The sequence below is a fragment of the Ctenopharyngodon idella genome, chromosome 17, assembly GCF_019924925.1.
Source record: "Ctenopharyngodon idella isolate HZGC_01 chromosome 17, HZGC01, whole genome shotgun sequence".
In the NCBI taxonomy this organism is placed as follows: domain Eukaryota; kingdom Metazoa; phylum Chordata; class Actinopteri; order Cypriniformes; family Xenocyprididae; genus Ctenopharyngodon; species Ctenopharyngodon idella.
Window position 1 is genome coordinate 29668865 of NC_067236.1, and position 19009 is coordinate 29687873.

At 36.4% G+C, this 19009-nt stretch overlaps 1 protein-coding gene across 1 annotated transcript; it reads right to left on the minus strand.

The window, feature by feature from the left end:
* Window positions 1–399: 399 nt before the first annotated feature.
* On the minus strand, window positions 400–18457 carry LOC127499173 (NACHT, LRR and PYD domains-containing protein 3-like). Its single transcript, XM_051869356.1, has 8 exons — window positions 18298–18457; window positions 17391–17552; window positions 15038–16972; window positions 14318–14491; window positions 12991–13164; window positions 4171–4332; window positions 1556–1602; window positions 400–1476 (listed from the first exon to the last, which is right to left on the minus strand). Exons 1-8 carry the CDS (start codon window positions 18450–18452, stop codon window positions 944–946), a joined length of 3342 nt encoding a protein of 1113 aa, XP_051725316.1. The 5' UTR covers window positions 18453–18457; the 3' UTR covers window positions 400–943.
* Between the last annotated feature and the right edge of the window lie 552 nt (window positions 18458–19009).

Genomic DNA, 19009 nt, shown 5'->3' on the forward strand with positions numbered 1-19009 from the left:
ATTTTCCGCAGTGCTCTGAGTTGTTGTGTAGCTTCAGGATTGCCTAACATGGCACAGTATGCTGCCCTACGAGACGCTCCTTCAGACACAAGATGAGTCTGACAGTGAATGATCTCCTAGCAGATCTGACAGTCTGACGACAAATGAAATGTCATTTTTCCTGAATGAATCCAAGAGCCTGTGTGCTAAACATGACAGAGCAAAAATAGATCATCCAGTACTGAAAATTCTGTTTGCTGAGTAAACTTATTGTTTTATTAAACTGTTTATTAGTTAATGACTTATATATTGTAATTATAGGCCTACATAATATTATTAAATTGGTTTGTCATGCTTAATGTGTGTTCATAACCATTGAATTAATAATTAAAATCTGACAACCAGAATAAACACAAAAAGTGTACATCATTTTATGTATTTATTTTTAGTATCTTAAAACTCGAGCTGAGCAGGCTTTTGCACTCAGATAAGATGACAATGGATGCATAGTGCCATCAAGCACCCGTTATGATTACATTATAATGAATACACTACAGGTGATTAGCAAATATTTTTAAACCATCCACCAAATTATCACTTCTTCCTTACAGTGTAGTGAGTTAGTAAAGTTAGTAAAACACTTGGCTGTTAGTAAAACACATTAAGGTGTGTTCATGCCTAACAAAAAACAAAAAAACAATATTTTACCTTATCCATATAATTTCATTTTATTTTACAATTCATCTATATAATATTGTCTCTCTATATATTAATGTTTTAATCACATAATGATTAAGAGAAAGTAAACAACAACAAGTGTGAAATAAATGTTAAAACCAGGAATAAGAAAGCCACAAACTGCATCTCTCATTCAAACTCGTGTGAGTTAAAGAAAAAGATAATGTGAGTGTATTTCTTTCTCTTAACTGCATGTTTGTCTCAGCTGTTTCTCACAGGAAGCTGTTTAATCTTGCAGAGACACTGGACAATTATAATAAACCCCAAATCCAGCATAGAGGGGTTCAGTGAATGTGGTGTTGTATGTGTATAAGTGTGTAAGTGTGCGTGTGTATGTGTCAGAGACGCTGTAGAAGGACAGAGTGCCGGCCGACCAGTCCAGATACACTCCTACTCTATTAGAGAATGAAGGGACAGGTCTGACTACTTTCTCATTATTGTGTCTGACAGTGAATCTGTTTTTAAAACAGTTGAGACACCAAGACTTTTCATTGTATCCAAACAAACTGTCAGTACTCCATCCTTTCCTTCCGATTCCTTTATATGACACTGATAGATCAGCCCTCTCACTCCATTCAGCCTCCCAATAACAGCGTCCAGTCAGTCTCTCTTTACACAGAACCTGACACCATTCATCAAATCTCTCTGGATGATCAGGATACAACTGGTTCTCCCTCACAAGCGTCATCTTTCTGTTTCTCTCAGACAGGGTGAGACTAGTGTGTGCTGTGTTTAAATCCAGGGTGAGATTACATGCATCTGAACACAAAAAGTGAGATTATGGCATTTATAACACAACAAAACAACCACTATCAGGGTTTGCGTGTGCGTGACCTACATTTCTGTGGTCCTGTTGTAATCCTGAACTCTCCTCCATGATCCACACTATAAAAACAAAAGATATCACACTCATTTTACATAATAATAGTTGCCATATTAGAGAATATAGATGGTTGTTCATGCTTATATTTTACATTATCTATTGTAATCGGCAGGGAGACGCAGCAGGCTCTGTAAATGTACACTTTATCAGTGTCAGAAGATTAGCTAGTGTGTTGCATGTTTGCAGTAGTACATAGTGTAGCAATAGTGCATGTCATTACATTATAGTCATATGGGTGAGATGTATTATCACCCACCATACAGTTTTTAACTAGTTCACCTGGGCATAACTTTACTACACTAATAAAAAAGTACCACAATATATGAAAGTCATACATATTTCAATAGACCTGATGGTTAGTAAATGCTGAACTATGTCTCCAAAGTGGAGAAAACCAGAGTCTCTTCTGATCCTTTGAGATTCTCTGTCTGTCTTCCAGCATTTGATGTGGTTCCTGATTCACAGCCTATACAGTGGTGGTCAGAATTATTGGCACCCTTGGTAAATATGATCAAAGATGACTGTAAAAATAAATCTGCACCGTTTATCCTTTTGATCTTTAATTCATAAAATTAGCAAAAGTCTAACCTTTCATTGAAGGAAAAGAATTGAACATGGGGGGAAAATCACATTATGAAATAAATGTTTTTCTCCAAAACACATTGGCCACAATTATTGGCACCCTTTTATTCAATACTTTTTGCAACCTCCTTTCGCCAAGTTAACAGATCTGAGTCTTCACCTATAACGCCTGATGAGTTTGGAGAACACCTGACAAGATATCAGAGACCATTCCTTCATACAGAATCTCTCCAGATCCTTCAGATTCCCAGCTCCATGTTGGTGCTTCTTCTCTTCAGTTCACTCCACTCATTTTCTTTAGGGTTCAGGTCAGGGGACTGGGACGGTCATGGCAGAAGCTTCATTTTGTGCTCAGTGACACATTTTTGTGTTGGTTTTAATGTTTGTTTTTGGATCATTGTCCTGATGGAAGATCCAACCATGGCCCATTATTGGATTTATAGCAGAAGCGGTCAGGTTTTGATTTTTATCTGTTAGTATTTGATAGAATCCATGATGCCATGTATCTGAACAAGATGTCCAGGACCTCCGGCAGAAAAATAGGCCCACAACATTAAAGATCCAGCAGTATATTTAACCGTGGTCATGGGGTACTTTTTATCCATGTGTGCACCAAACCCATCTGGTGGGTTTGCTGCCAAAAAGCTCTTTTTTTAGTTTCATCTGATCACAGTTCCAGTCCATTTGAAGTTCCAGTCTTGTCTGAGAACTGAATATGCTGGAGATTGTTTCTGGATGAGCGAGGAGGATTTTTTCTTGAAACCCACCTGAACAACTTGTGGGGATGTAGGTGTTGTTTGATCATTTTTTTAGGCTTTCTGAGACTCAAGACTTAACTAATCTTTGCAATTCTCCAGCTGTGATCCTTGGAGAGTCTTTGGCCACTCAAATTTTCCTCCTCACCGCACATTAGGACGATTTAGACACACGTCCTCTTCCAGGCAGATTTGTAACATCTTTAGTTGATTGGAACTTCTTAATTATTGCCCTGATAGTGGAAATGGGGAATTTCAATGCTTTAGCTATTTTCTTATAGCCATTTTCTATTTTGTGAAGCTCAACAGTCTTTTGCTGCATATCAGAACTATATTCTTTGGTTTTACTCATTGTGATGAATGATTAAGGGAATTTGGCCTATGTGTTTCCTCATGTTTATACTCCCGTGGAACAGGAAGTCATGGCTGGACAATTTCATGTTCATGATCACCCTGGTGTGCTAAAAAATGTAAATATGAATGGGAATATACTTCAGAGAAATTTTAGGGGTGCCAATAATTGTGGCCAACGTGTTTTGGAGAAAAACATTTATTTCATAATGTGATTTTCCCCCCACTTTCAATTCTTTTCCTTCAATGAAAGGTTAGATTTTTGCTAATTTTATTCATTAAAGATCAAAAGGATAAACAATGCAGATTTATTTTTACAGTCATCTTTGTTCATATTTACCAAGGGTGCCAATAATTCTGAACACCACTGTATCATTAGATTAAAGCCTCAGACCTTGAGCTACAGACTAACCTTTATATTCGCTTATCATTTTTGTCTTTATCCTTTAATTTGAGCAAGTGTTTTAATCAATAACTGATATTCATCTTCTAACTGCAGAAATTTCTTGCTGTTCACCTGCACTGAGCTGATCTGCTTAATTCAGTATCATAAGGTCAAACACTTCTCATTTATACTGTGATCTCTGAGTCTGTATCTTGAATCTGTTTTTGCTTCATGTCTCTGACATCAATGAGAATTTACTTTCTAGAGCAGCAACAAGCTTTGAACTGATGTTTTGGGATGAGAGACTTAAGTCTGTTTCTCAGACGCTGCTGTTATGAGTAACAAGTAGCTGTTAAGCTGAATCAAAATCATCTTTAGTTACAGAGATCAAAATACGTCCTTAAAATACATATTTTTCTGTGCAGTATGTATGTGTATGTATGTGCTATATGCAGGAATCTGTGTACATATGAGTTTTCAGTTAGTGTTTATCATACTTGAGTTTATCCAGTCTGTAGTTTGGATCAGAGAGCAGCTTGACTAATGATTCTCCTGGATAATTGTAGCTCAGATCCAGCTCTCTCAGGTGTGAGGGGTTTGAACTCAGAGCTGAAGCCAGATAACAACAGCCTTCTTCTGTCACCATACAGCGAGATAATCTACAAACACACACACACACTCAAGATAACATGATCTGTGGCATTATAACTGGTCAAGTACACACCCTCAACATGCAAATACATTTACATCAATTTTAGTGACCTGGAAATGATTTTGGCAGATGAAGATTTGGCAATGTTTTGTTTGTATCGTGGATATTGGGAAAAAACAGAAATGCTATTCTTATTTCTATTTTTAGATGTTTTTTTCTTTTTTTTAATTTTAATTTTTTTTTTTTATATTACTTGCTGTCATTTTGGGCATACATTTCAGTGTACAGAAATATATCAACTCCAGATGTTATTTTTTGCTCATGTCAATTGAGGATTTTGTATAGTTAACTCATTGTTACCTATGAACAGATATTCGCTGGTCTTTGTTGCTCTATAAAAATTGGAGATCATCTTAAATTGATTTACACACAGTGGGCCTCATTCATGAAACACGAGCAGAAAGATTTTTTAGTTTTTTCGTAAACCGTTCGTAAAGCTGTTCTGACGTAAATTTTCGGGATTCATGAGAGTGTTCGTATTTTCAAAATGCTAGCAGGTACGAAAAAAATTCACACCAGCTCCCTACCACGCATAAAATTATGTGTGAACATTGAACATTTTGTATACTTTTGTATATGTCACATACTTTTGAAAATCCATTGTTTAGTTGATCCTAGAAAGCGCTCATTGTCACAGTTGTAAACACAACGCCCTTTTTTCTTCCACGAGGGGTTTGGCATCACAGCATTTGTTTCCAGGTGGACCATTAAAGAATGTGACACACATCTCCCAGACATCCTGTAGAATTCAATCAACCAAATGACGACTTTGAAAACCTGACATTAGCACGTAATTAATCACAGACTCTTCACCAAACTGGTTTTGCCGTGTGGCTCGAAGCCACAAAGGATGGATCTTCTATACAAAATGGACACACAATGGACAAAATGGAGCAAATCTTCTCCATATCTATTTAAAGAACTGTATATACTTTGAGCGCAGTTTATGTATATGCAAAATATACAAACTTACCAATTAAGGTATACATGAATGCATGGGTAAAAGTTCAATATTACCCAATGATGTTTGGCCTTTATGTTTTCAGCAGAATGTGTAGGTTAATCTGGAATTAGTTTGGAAAGTAAATTATGCATAGGAAAAACCTTAAAAACACAGTTCTAAACATGAACTTTAAGCTAAGCAAATGAACCTCATGCCAGAGAGGGGCCATTCGGTGGCCACCTCTGACAGCATCAGCCAAATGCTGAATCTGAAACCAGCCAATTTGCAAATCCCTCCTTCTCAGGAGAGATTAAAAATGTTGTCTCTGAGACAAGTTTTTCTGGTTAGCTTGTGCTAAGCTCTAAGTGCAACTCTATGGAGTTGTGAAATTGCTCTCTCAAGACTCTGAACCTCTAAAGAGAGAAACAAATAAGTTCTGCAGGAAGTGAATTTGGGGAGTTTGAAAACAGCAAGAGAGACAACGACCACAAGCTTAGTGCCCCTATTTTCAAGATCTTCTGCACCAACTTCAGAATCTTCTTTTCAAGGATCCTTCATCTGCATGTTCCAGATTATCAGTGGTGTAATGTAACGAACTAATAATACTTCGTTACAGTACTATTTTTTGGGAGAATCTGTACTTTACTTGAGTTTTTATATTTGTCAACTTTTACTTTTACTCCACTACATTTCCTGAATAAAATGTATACTTTTACTCCGATACATTTTCCCAAAGCATTTTCATTACTTACTACAAAATAAAGTCGGAGGAACACAGACTGCAAGCAAGAATGTGCAAACAAGTGCTCGCACAACCGCGGTTGATCTCATTTTCCGGTTTGCGTCCCTTGTTGCGGCTGAGAAGAGTGCGCTGTCATTAAACAGTACGAGAGCGGCCTCTAGAGGCAAATTAAAAACTATCACTGATGCCTCGTAGAGTTTGTTTTGACACGTGATGTGAGGCTGCGCACTGCACAGAGCGGGACACTTCAAAAATGGATTTAAAACATAGACAACAAAATGGTATGTTATACAGTGTACACTACAGTACATGTTTTCATATCATTTATAAAGTAATTAGTTTGTTGACTAGATGCTGCATTAGTGGAGAACAGTAGTATGTTTGTCGTCGAGGCTGAGAGGATGCTAACATAGTACCTCAAGTGGTTAAAACAATGTGACAAAAACACCAACTGTTTAATGTCACGATTGTTACCATTCATTTGCATTATTTTATATCCATTTGTTCGCTGTTGTGCATTCGTTATCCAGCGAAGTTGCATATTTAAACTGTATCCTCATCATACAATGACAGAAACATAACAAATCAGAAATGTATTCGATTTGTTCTTTTTTTATCGACACTGTAACACATATTTTGATTAGATAATCATCAAGTTTTCTAAAATAGAGCCAAATAATGTGTGAAAGTATACATATAATAGATCTATGCTATGCCTTTGTGAGTAAAGATGGCAATTTTTAAGCATGACTGTTTGGATTTATATGAAAAGGTAACACTTTACAATAAGACAACATTTGTAACATTAAATAAGGTTAATAAAAGTATTATTCATTGTTAATTTCAACATTAACATTTTAACATCTTAAAGTTGTCTCTTACATTAGTTATAATGCACTATGAATTAACATGAATGATCAATGTATAATTAATATAGCCTATTAGTGTTTTTTTATATTTTAAACTTACAATAAACATCTTGCCTTTTTTTAATTCAAAGAAAACAAAATGTAAGAAAGAGTTAAAACTGAACACAATCTTGCTGCTCAAACTGTGTATAGAACAATTTTTAATAATATTTTTTTGCTCCTTTTGTATTTAACATTTACTTGTACTTTTCCTTTCAATACTTAAGTACGTTTAATATTAAAAAAATACTTTTCATACTAAAGTACAAAAAAAAATCACATACTTTAAAACTTTTACTAAAGTAATAATCTAAACAGTGGCTTTAACCAAAGTCATTTTCTGGTAAGATATCTATACTTTTACTCAAATATGGCTTTCGAGTACTTTATCCACCACTGCAGATTATAAGAATTGCCTGCACAGACATTATAAACTTCAACTTCAAGCATAGGTGTAAATTGCTGGGGGTGGTCGGGGGGTCAGGAACTACCCAATCTAACTCCCCCCCCCCCAAAAAAAAAAATCATTAAAAACCACGCTGTGTATTGTAAATAATATAATGATGTATACTTAAATAATTGTGTAAGTACTAAAACAATACAAATGTAAGTGGGGCAAGAAAAGTGTTTTCATAGGTGGGGATCATGCTAGAATGTGTGCACATATGCCCTATTTATGAATGATTGCAATTCATTAACATACACACATTTAGGTATAAAATCTGAGGTTTACAGAGAATTTTGTGAAACCAGAGGAGAGTTTTCAGGATGGTCCATTTTATGCACAAATTACTCCAAATTTGCTCATATATTTACAAACGTTGTCATAAATGAGGCCCAGTGTGTTCAGATTACTGTAACTTAAATAAAATGATTTGAAATAAAATGAATTCCATGTACCATTTTTAATCCACAGATAACAGATTTAGTTCATATGGAGTAACTCTGTGTTTTACTCAGTGTCACAGTGCTAATGGAGCAGAATTGATCTCAGTAACATTTTTTTGATCTCAGTTCATCTTTTTATAATACAGATTGAAGCAAAAATTTATTGAAAGTCTTAAAGGGGACATATTATGCCCCTTTTTACAAGATGTAATATAAGTCTCTGGTGTCCCCAGAATATGTCTGTGAAGTTTCAGCTCAAAATACCCCACAGATCATTTACTATAGCATGTCCAATTTACTATGTTCGAACCGGAGTCAGACACAGATCTCCATCTCAGGAAGAAGTTACACCTTTTAGAATGCAACAGGACATTTCTGAATGGTGAGATGATGAATTTATGTAGTTGTTGTGGAGTTAACTTCATTCAACTTATCGATTAGCAAGTTCAGTCATGATCATCTATAAACTGTTGTACAGGTGCTCATGTGGGAACTGCAGTAGGATGCCTACAGAGCCAGATAATATAAGCTGCATGGAGATAGAACAGGAATCGTTTTGTTTAATTACAGTTGTAATTTATTTAATCATCTTTAACCACATTAGCCGTACAGCATGCTAACAAGCACATTCAGAAACGCAGTTTGGAAACATTCACAAAATATTAAGTGTCATACTTACTTGTTCTTGATATGAAGTTTCAGCACAAATAGCTGGTGTTGAATTATCTTTCAGAATCAACTTTAGTGCAAACATAGCATTGAACTGACCCTCATTTCCAAAGCAGTCCGGTAAAATGATTTGCACAAACATATTGGACACATTTTCTTCATAAATGAAATTCATTGTGTCCCTCAGTGGCTCAGATGCCGGGAGTCAATGGAGACTCTTATATTCATTGGTACATCCAAAAACAGAAAATTTGTAATGTTTCTGTGGTGCAGACTTTATATCAATAGGTGCCAGGATATAAACATGGCGGACTATGTTCGACTATGTAACACTCAGGGTGGGATCAGAGGTGTGTTAGAGTATCCAAAAACTGTACTCAAGTAAAAGTACAAGTACTTATAGAAATATTTACTCAAAGTAAAAGTGAAAGTAATAATCTTAATAGTTACTTGAGTAAGAGTAAAAAGTACCCAATGAAAAAAACTACTCAACTAGCTAGTAATAGGCAAATACTTAAGAGTCTATGGATGGATCATTGTTACAGTGATTATTATTTTTCTAGCATGTTATATGTTTGGCAACGGTTCTTTTAACCCTAAAAGATGGAGTGTGTAGCTTTTCATTTCTTAAACAACCATGTATTAAGATGTATTCATCAGGCTCAAATTGTGAAAGAATTGTTGGGAGGGAGCATGAACCATTTTCACACATGGATTGGCACTGACCTTAACCTCAGTGTAAGGTTTTGGAATGTGCTGGGGGAGACTTTACAGAGTGCTCACCTCTTGTATTGTCAATACAAGATCTTAACCAAAAAAATATGCACCTCTCGATGGAAATAAATGTTGTGATGTTAATTCCATCAAGAGGTGCATCAATTTTTGGTCAAGATCTTATATTGACAATACAAGAGGTGAGCACTCTGTAAAGTCTACTCCAGCACATCCTAAAGACTTTCAATGAAATTAAGGTCTGGACTCAGAGGTGCCAATTCATGTGTAAAAATGATTCTTCATGCTCTCTGAACCATTCTTTCACAATTTTAACCCTGGTGAATCTTGACATTGTCATCCTGGAATATGGCCATGATGTGTCTTCCTACATGGTTGTTTAAGAAATGAAAAGCTACACTCTCCATCTTTAAGGGTTAAAAGAACCGTTGCCAAACATATAACATGCTAGAAACATAATAACCACTGTAATAATGATCCATTCATAGATTCTTAAGTATTTGCCTATTAAAATAAAAAACAGTGACTTTTTGTGAAGAGTTCATTTGCAAAAACCACGGCACTTAAAAAAAAAAAAAAAATGAACTGACTGCTGTGTGTTAAATATAACCCTAAATATATTTTGTCAGAAAAGCCGGTATTGTCCACTGTCAAGGCATCACGAGTTCACGTTTTACAGCAGAAACCAACAAGCACCCTTGTTGTTTGTGTACAGAAATGATAAGTCTGTTTTGGCAAATCAGCGCACAGTATTTAGGTCAGGTGACAAGGCTGCTAGTCACTTTAAAAAGACGTGCTAGCTGAGGGGAGTTTCGTCAAAGCTGACTAAAAGTGATCGAGGATTTATAATTTCGACTCCTGCAAGTCCTTGTATATGAGGGGCTGTATAGGCCATAATTATTGAAAAGCCTCTTATTAACATTAGTGAAACGAAAAACATTGATCAACGTTAGTTAAATTCATTCATACGCATTACTGAAAAAGCCTCTTACAAACACTAGTGAAACGAAAAACATTGATCAACCTTAGTGAAATTCATTCATACGCATAACTGAAAAAGCCTCTTACAAGCACTAGTGCAAACATTGATCAACCTTAGTGAAATTCATTCATATGCATTACTGAAATTAGAAAAGATTTCAGTAGTTGATGAGAGCTAATTTCACTTGAAAAGGAAGCTGTGGCTGCACTTCCATTTAATTTGGCGCGTCTCACAAATTCATTTAGGCAATGGCAGATAGTCGTAACAAGTTGTATAGGAAGCCAATCTATGGGAAGCCATTCATACTGAAAGTGGGACGAAACAGCATGCTGTTACAGAGCTCTGCTGTTTTGTTCCACTTTCGGTGTGAATGACTTCCAATACAACCGACTTCCCATACACTGAAAGTGGGACGAAACAGCGTGTTGTTACAGAGCTCGCGCCGCGCTGACATGTCATCGGCGTGGCTCAATGGACCGGGCCACGTGACCGACTTGACATCGCAGGGAAAACACGTTTAATAGCACATAGCACCACCGAACGGACAACACAGCGTGAGCTCTAAACAGCACGCACAACAGCAGCCCCACTTTCGGTGTGAATGGCTTCCCATACAACTGTTACGACTATCCGCCATTGCCTAAAAGAGTTTGCGAGACACGTGGCAAATTAAACAGAAGTGCAGCCTCAGCTTCCTTTTCAAGTGAAATTAGTTCTCATCATCTACTGAAATCTTTTCTCATTTCAGTAATGCGTATGAATGAATTTCACTAAGGTTGATAAATGTTTTCACTAGTGTTTGTAAGAGGCTTTTTCAATAATATGTATGAATGAATTTCACTAATGTTGATCAGTTTTTCGTTTCACTAGTGTTTGTAAAAGGCTTTTCAGTTATGCATATGAATGAATTTCACTATGGTTGATTAATGTTTTTCATTTCATTATTGTTTGTAAGAGGCTTTTCAATAATTATGGCCTTATACAGCCCCTCATACTTGTACACCATACATGTCTTACATGCTGAACCCTTTGTTGTCCTTTTGCGTTTGTGTGTGTGTGTGTGTGCCGATCTGTTAGTGTTTGTGTGCACACGTGTGTTTGAGTGTGTTTTAAATACAATTACAAAGCAATTACTTGGTTTGGTCTAACTCTGAAACATGAAATGTGGATTTATCTTAACTTTCAATATATAAAAAAAACAACCCAACTGCAGTTTGATTGATATAACTTGGAATGCACAATAAAAAAAACATGATTTGTGAGAATTAATAAAAACGGAGTTATCTGTTTTTGCAAATGAACTCTTCATATATATATATATATATATATAAAACAATACAATGATATTATTTAGATAGATATTTAAGTTATTATTATTATTATTATTATTATTAGATATCTTTGCAACAAACACAGAAGAGACAAGCATTATTTTTGGCATCTGTAACCCGAATATCATTGCATGTCCTTTGCTTTGTATAGTAATAATGTATACAGCTACATATGAAAGAAGAAAGAGAGAAAACTCTTTACATGGGCTCGCGCTCACAGCCGCTTAACATCTGAACACAAACAATGATAAAATGCACATTGACGGATCTTGTTTTGTCTGTTCTCCAAAATGTAATCAAATGTATATTTCTACAGGTGCGTATAAACTGGTTAACTTCTTCTACGCAAAGGCGTTAATTTTCAAGACGAACAGGGGGCCAGCGCCGCCACTGTGCAATAGGCAGGCTACCCACAAATTACCGCGGGACAGTGGGTGTTCATTTCATACTCTCTGAACAATGGTAGCTTATATAATGTATAAATTAAGATATATGTCCAAAAATAATCTTGTGTAATAATCTGATTGGTTGTAAAATGTAGGCTATTAGCTGTATGAATTGAAATCAAATAAAATCGATACCTGTGGAATTGTTCACAGACAGCATACGCAGTTCAACTAATAAAGATCTTCATCGCTGGCAAATGATTTTGCAGATTTGCTTTTAATTGACTGTAGGTACACTACCACTTCATCCAACGCTCTGAGTGAGAAACCGCAAACCAATTAAGACATTTTTGCCAACTTGTTTGATCAAGTCTTTGAACAGAACTGACTCAAAAGAGTGATTCATTTGTGAATGGGGCATCGTTCATGAAAAAAGAAAAAAGAGACAATGCATTTGGAATAAACTACACATTTCTTAACATGTACAGTATTTCATTAAAATAAAGTAACGAGACGAACGTCTCCCAGCGTAGCGAAGTAAAAGTTAAACTTTTTCATTTGAAATGTACTCAAATTAAAGTAAAAGTACCCACATTTAAATCTACTCTTAAATGTACAAATTTTCCAAAAAAAATGCTCAAGTAAATGTAATGAAGTAAATGTACTTCGTTACTACGATCTATGCTAACAGAGCAGATCGTCACCAGTCATGGGCAGGGCTTGCCACTACTGGGATGTCACAGTAGGGGGACATCTGCAACACCGTATTTTCAGACACTGCTTCTGATTTATGGGGATAATTAAAAAAGAGTGGGTGGATTTTTCCATTATAGGCTGGTTGTTTACACACACTGTGGACACACATCAGTGTTCAAACATGATATATAAGTGAATTATGCATAATAGGTCCCCTTTAAAAAACACTGGGGTCTGCTGATACATTGTAAAGACCCAAGAGATTGGGACCAGAGCAGAGGGCATCTTTAGTTTCATAACCAAGTGAATCTTTGTCTATTTTTCTTACTTCAGTATGTTGAGTTGACAGTGTGAACTCTTCATTCCAAGAGAGAGCAGTTTAACTCCTGAATCCCATAGGTCATTGTGACTCAGGTCCAGTTCTCTCAGTGAGGAGTTTGATGACTGTAGACACGAAGACAGACTTTCACAGCACTGACCAGTGAGATTACAGCTTGTCAATCTAAACAGATCAGAGTACAATTACTGTACAAGACAATGGCAAATCTTTGTATTTATACTTTGTGTACAGGAGTTTTGCAACATTACTATCAGCTGCAGCTTGTCTGTAAGGGCAGGTGGGGCCCCAACAAAACATTCATCCAAAACATAGACCTCTATTTAATAAATTGTAAATGTGTTTAGCATTCTATAACAAATATTTTTTGGGGTTTCTAGACTATTTTAAGTCATAAAGTGAGCAGGTTATATTACAATTTAGCGCATGGCTTCGGGCAAGCATGAATTACATTACTAAGTGGGGCAGCGGGTGCCTGAGCACTCCCCAGCTCTACAGCACCCCACTATTTTCCAATATAAATCTGTGGTGAAAAATGGAACTGCAGCACGCTCTGATTCAGAGCCATTGGGGCAGATTTCAGACTGCCATGCTTATTTTCACGTTACTTTACATTAACCTAGCTTCAGACCAAGATGATATCAATCTGCTTCAGCTATGTGTATATTAGTTTGCATCAGGTCAGTAACTAGTTGGCATGTCTGTCCTTCCTATGTGGTGTAGCGTATCAAATTAATGAAAGTATAAATCCTTTAGTTTAAACATGCTCGTGTGAATATATAGTTCTGTTGTGTTTGTTTCATGTTTGAGAATAGACATGACTTTCTTTTCCTCTCTGGAATTCCTCCTCAACTTGAAATATTTTAAAACAACATTCGGAGGCAATAAAAACTACATTAAGGCAATACTAAGATAGCTTTCTATGCATGTTTCGTGTGTTGTCAAACAAAATTAGAGCACCACCCTCAGGCTAAATAATGCAACCTCTGCCAGAAGTGTTCTGTGTGTGTTCAACGATTACAACATAACGCTTACAAAATGTTTATCATAAACTGGCACTAAGACCCAGAATATGTCCTACCTAAATTTACAGTCAGTAGATGTTACTGTCTACTACATTAATGTATGTGAACTTTTATAGAACGCTTGATAAAAGTGGTAGAAACTTCAATACCTTTTTTCTTAATTGTGAACCAAAGGATGATCATAAAGTGTAAATGTATATTTTACTGTCTGTACTATACTTTTACTGTCTGTACTACTGTACTGTATTATATTCCACTTAAAAACTGTTCAACTTGAAAAAGAAACCTCAAACCTCAGTATGTTGAGTTGACAGTGTGAACTCTTCAGTCCATCAAACAGAAGCTTCACACCTGAATCCTGTAGGTCATTGTGACTCAGGTCGAGCTCTCTCAGTGAGGAATTTGAAGATTGTAGACAAGAAGACAAAGTTTCACAGCACTGACCAGTGAGATTACAGTCAGCAAGTCTATAACACAGGATGAAATATGGTTCAATAAAAGTGGGTTACAATATTTCTGTCATGATCACAACTTAATTATCTTGTCATCTTAATATAGCAACACTTGTTTGTCTCAAAATCCCAACTCAAGATAACAAAAGCCTTATAAGAAATATGCAAGCAAAAACAATGCTTGTCTGCAAAACATTGCTTGCATACAGACAGCTGGCCTACTCACACTCAACCAGCATAAACCAGCCTGGACCAGCACTATACCAGCAATAACCAGCATAAACCAGCCTGGACCAGCACTATACCAGCCTGGACCAGCATGGAATCTCCCCCCCCCCCAATTACATGATTACTAAATAACATTATTGGATAAGCATTTCCTTTAACATAAAAGAGTTTGATGTACTATGAAACAAACTGACTTGCACAACTCAAACTTAATAAGTCCAAAAGGTTGCAAAATAAGTTTGATCTAATGTTGTTGGTTTTGTGAAGGATGTAATTAATAAGGATGAATATATTAACAAATGACTGCACACAGTCACATAAATGAATACTCACAGAGCTTTTCTGCAGTTCAGCACAGCTGGTATCAGTCTCATTCTACCCTCATCTGATGTGTTGTATTTCTTCAGATCAAACTCATCTAGCACCTCTGATATCTGAAGCATGTAGGCTATTGTTGAGCAGTGAGACGGAGAGAGTTTGTGATTCTCTGATTTCACCAACTCCTGAATCTCTCTGTACAGAGTCTGATCCTTCATTTCCAGCAGAAAGAGTAACAAACTGATGCATCTGTCAGCTGAGAGATCATCCTTGATTTTGTCTTTAATGTGTTGTGTGACTATCTTGATGGTCTTTGAGCTGTTCACTGTGTGTGTCAGTAGATCCTGTAAGAGTCTCTGATTGGACTCCAAAGAGATGCCCAGTAGGAACCGCAGGAAAAGATTCAGGTGTCCATTTTTACTCTGTAAGGATTTATTAACTGCTGCTTTTAGTAGCTCTTGCAGAAGATTGCTTCCCAAGATGTTCCAGTTATATCCATCCAAGAACAAATTCAGTGATATTGTTGTCTTGACTACATTCAAGTAAAATACAAAGAAAGAAGCTAGAAACTCTTGAAAGCTCAGATGTATGAAGCAGTAGATTTTCCTCTGATGAATCCCAGATTCCTCTTTAAACATCCCAGAATATACCAAGGCGTCATTGATGTCTATGCCGCTCTCTCTCAGGTCCTCCTCATAGAATATCACATTGCCCTTCATCAACTGATTGAAAGCTAGTTCAGCAAGTTTCACAATCACATTTCTGGAATTTAGGAGTTTCTCTGGATCTCTCGCATCATACTTCTGATTTCTCATGTTGATCTTTGTTAGCAGGAAGTGGATGTACATTTCAGTCAGAGTTTCTGCAGGGATTTCTGCACTGTCATCTTGTTTCAGGAGGTTTTGAAGCACAGTGGCTGAGATCGAGCAGAAGACGGGTATGTGACACATGATACGGAGGCTTTTTGATCTTCTAATGTGTGAGATGATTCTGCTGGCTTGATGCTCATCACTGATTCTCTTTCTGAAATATTCCTCCTTTTGAGACTCATTAAATCCCTGAATTTCTGTCACACGGTTGATGTATTTTGAGGGTATCTGATTTTCTACTGCTGGTCTGGAGGTGATCCATATGAAAGCAGAGGGAAGCAGCTCTCCTTTGATGAGGTTTGATATCAACACACCTACTGATGCAGACTCATTCACATCACAAACTTGTCTGTCTGAAATTGAAAACAGTGTAATTCTGCTTTCATCTAGACCATCAAGGATTAACACAATTTTACAATCCTCATAAATCTTTGATTCCAGATCTTGAAGTTGAGGATGAAAATCCAGCAGAAGTCTGTGAAGACTGAAGTGGTGATCTTTAATCAAGTTCAGCTCTCGAAATGGAAGCACAAACATGAAATCTATATCCTGATTGGCTTTTCCCTCGGCCCAGTCCAGAATGAATTTTTGCACAGAGACAGTTTTTCCAATTCCAGCGATGCCTTTAGTAAGAACAGTCTTGATTTTGTCTTTCTCCTCAGATCCTGGTTCATGTAAGGGTTTAAAGATGTCATTGCAGTAGATTGGAGTGTCTTGTGTTCTGGCTGTTTTCTCCATCTGTGAAACATCATGTTCTTTATTTACCACTTTACTTTCTCCCTCTATGATGTAGAGCTGTGTGTAGATACTGTTCAGGAGGGTTTGATTCTCTTCTAGTTTTATTTCTTCAGATAAGCTTTCATACTTGTTCTTCATACTAGTTTTGTGTTGGTCTTTGACTCTATGCAGGACATCATCTACTGGTTGGTAAGAATCATGCTGCAGGTCTGCAGTCTCCTCCAGCAGTTTGAGTGTCCAAAGGGCTGCTTCTGTGTTGTGCCACCCCATGAGGGTCCGGCAGTAGGAAACAAAGCGAGTCAGGTAGTACATCACGAAACTGATCTCGTCATCTCTATTCACTCTGAAGTAACAGTGATACGAACAGAAAAACATTAAAAAAACTTTAAAATAGAGAAAATAATTCAAAATGTTCCAGCACACCAAACTCTAAACTCTAAACTCTAATGTGAAATGACACAATAATCACACAAAAGTGTCAGTTCAGGCAACATCATACTAGCTGTCTAGAAACAACTCCATTTTGGTAGAGGACGTCACACACATGACTGTTTTTTTTTTTAATGTACAATGACACCTTTAGATTCTTGAATAACTTTCGATATTATGCAAAATTCAACTGAAAAAACGGCTAATATTACTGGTATCACTGTATACTCTAGAAATCCTAAAGGAATAATTAAAAAAGAAACATCATGAAATTGTTTGCTTTGATCTCATGTGGCCAACATCCTTCTTTATCATGTTGCATGCATACTCACTCAGGGTCAGAGGTCAGTGCTCCATCACTGAGATCAGGGGGGTTCTTCATGGATCTGTCACTCTTCATAGACACACAGCTGAGTTCTGAAGATGCTGCTTTATGTGTGCGAACATCCTCATCCTCGTCTCTCTTCTTACAGAGCATTGTGTTACATGCAGTTCTGTAGAAAATCAAGAAAGAATAGAGGGGGAATAATCAAAAAATCAAAAAATAAATAAATTATATATATATATATATATATATATACTGTATGTAGTACTTATATTATAAGAGTATATATAATAATATATGGTTTACTAATATATTATGATAACATCATTTAAATTTTTTGGTGAACTATTCCTCCAATGCATGATTTTCTGTAAAGCAGTTTGTCTCTGTTCTTTTGTATCTAGTTTCTGCTTATTCAGATTATTCACATATAGTTTTCTCTTCTAATGTTGTACAATAACTGGCTGTACCAATTAATATTATATCTCCATCTAGAAAGGAGCCCCTATAAGATTTTACTGACATTTAACAAGACGCTGCATCCCCTAGAGAGCGCTATTGGGAATGCCTCTGGCATGACCGGTGTCTGAAGCATGAGTCTAGAGGAGAGATGAATTTGTTGAATAAAGTCGTTATTTTGTTTTTGCACACAAAAAGTATTCTCGTCATGTCATAACATTAAGGTTGAACCACTGTAGTCACGTTGACTGTTTTAACAATGTTTTTCACTACTTTTCTGGACCTTGAATGTGGTAACTTTGTTGTTTTCTTTTGAGGATAGAAAAAAATCTCTTGGATTTCATCAAAAATATCTTCATTTGTGTTCCGAAGATGATTTTTGGGTGAACTAACCCTTTAAAAATGTCTCATGACAAGGTTACACTACACAGCAATTCAATTATGTTTGTACTCACTCAGGGTCAGCGGTCACTGCTCCATCACTGAGATCAGAGGGAATAAGCAAAGATCTGAAGTAGCTGCCACTTTTAATGGACACACAACTGGGTTCTGGAGATGCTGCTTTATGTGTCTGAACATCATCTTCCTCTCTCTTCTCAATGAGACTCATTTTACAGGCAGTGCTGTTGAAATAGACAATAAAAATATACTGAATTAACTGAAAAACAGTTATGGATTGACCAGAAGATACACCGATTCTGCTACCCATGATGTGCTTATTTAATTTCAATGAAATCACTTATCACACTCAGATCAATTATTATATATGGTCCTGGAATATGAAACCAATTTAACATGTTTTACAGGATAGTTGAGCTTCTTTCAGTCATTTTTCTGTGTGACTCCAAAAGGTAGATTGTTATCAGTTTTCTCCCTTGATGTAGTTCATGTGCTTTCTTTTACACACTGAAACAGTTTCACTTGTGTTATAACCTTGATTGAACCGGTTTCTATTTTCTCAAGAAAGTGGGGAGCAGGAAAAACATTGTTGGTCATTTATCAACAATGCACAGTTAAACAAGTTTTCTTCCTTTCTGCATGTCACGCACACAAAGACAAACATCATAGTTCAGGATCACACAAACATTCAGACTATATCTCACAATCTAACTCTATTTCTCATTATTGCACCTTTATATCTCACCATTGTTGTGCACAGATTAACTT

Coding starts and splice junctions, on each gene's coding strand:
- LOC127499173 (XM_051869356.1), bottom strand. CDS start 18,452: ATGAGTCTCATTGAGAAGAGAGAGGAAGATGATGTTCAGACACATAAA. Junction 13,165..14,317: donor TGTCAACTCAACATACTGAG/GTTTGAGGTTTC, acceptor TGATCTGTTTAG/ATTGACAAGCTGTAATCTCA. Junction 1,603..4,170: donor TACAGACTGGATAAACTCAA/GTATGATAAACA, acceptor TTGTTTTTATAG/TGTGGATCATGGAGGAGAGT.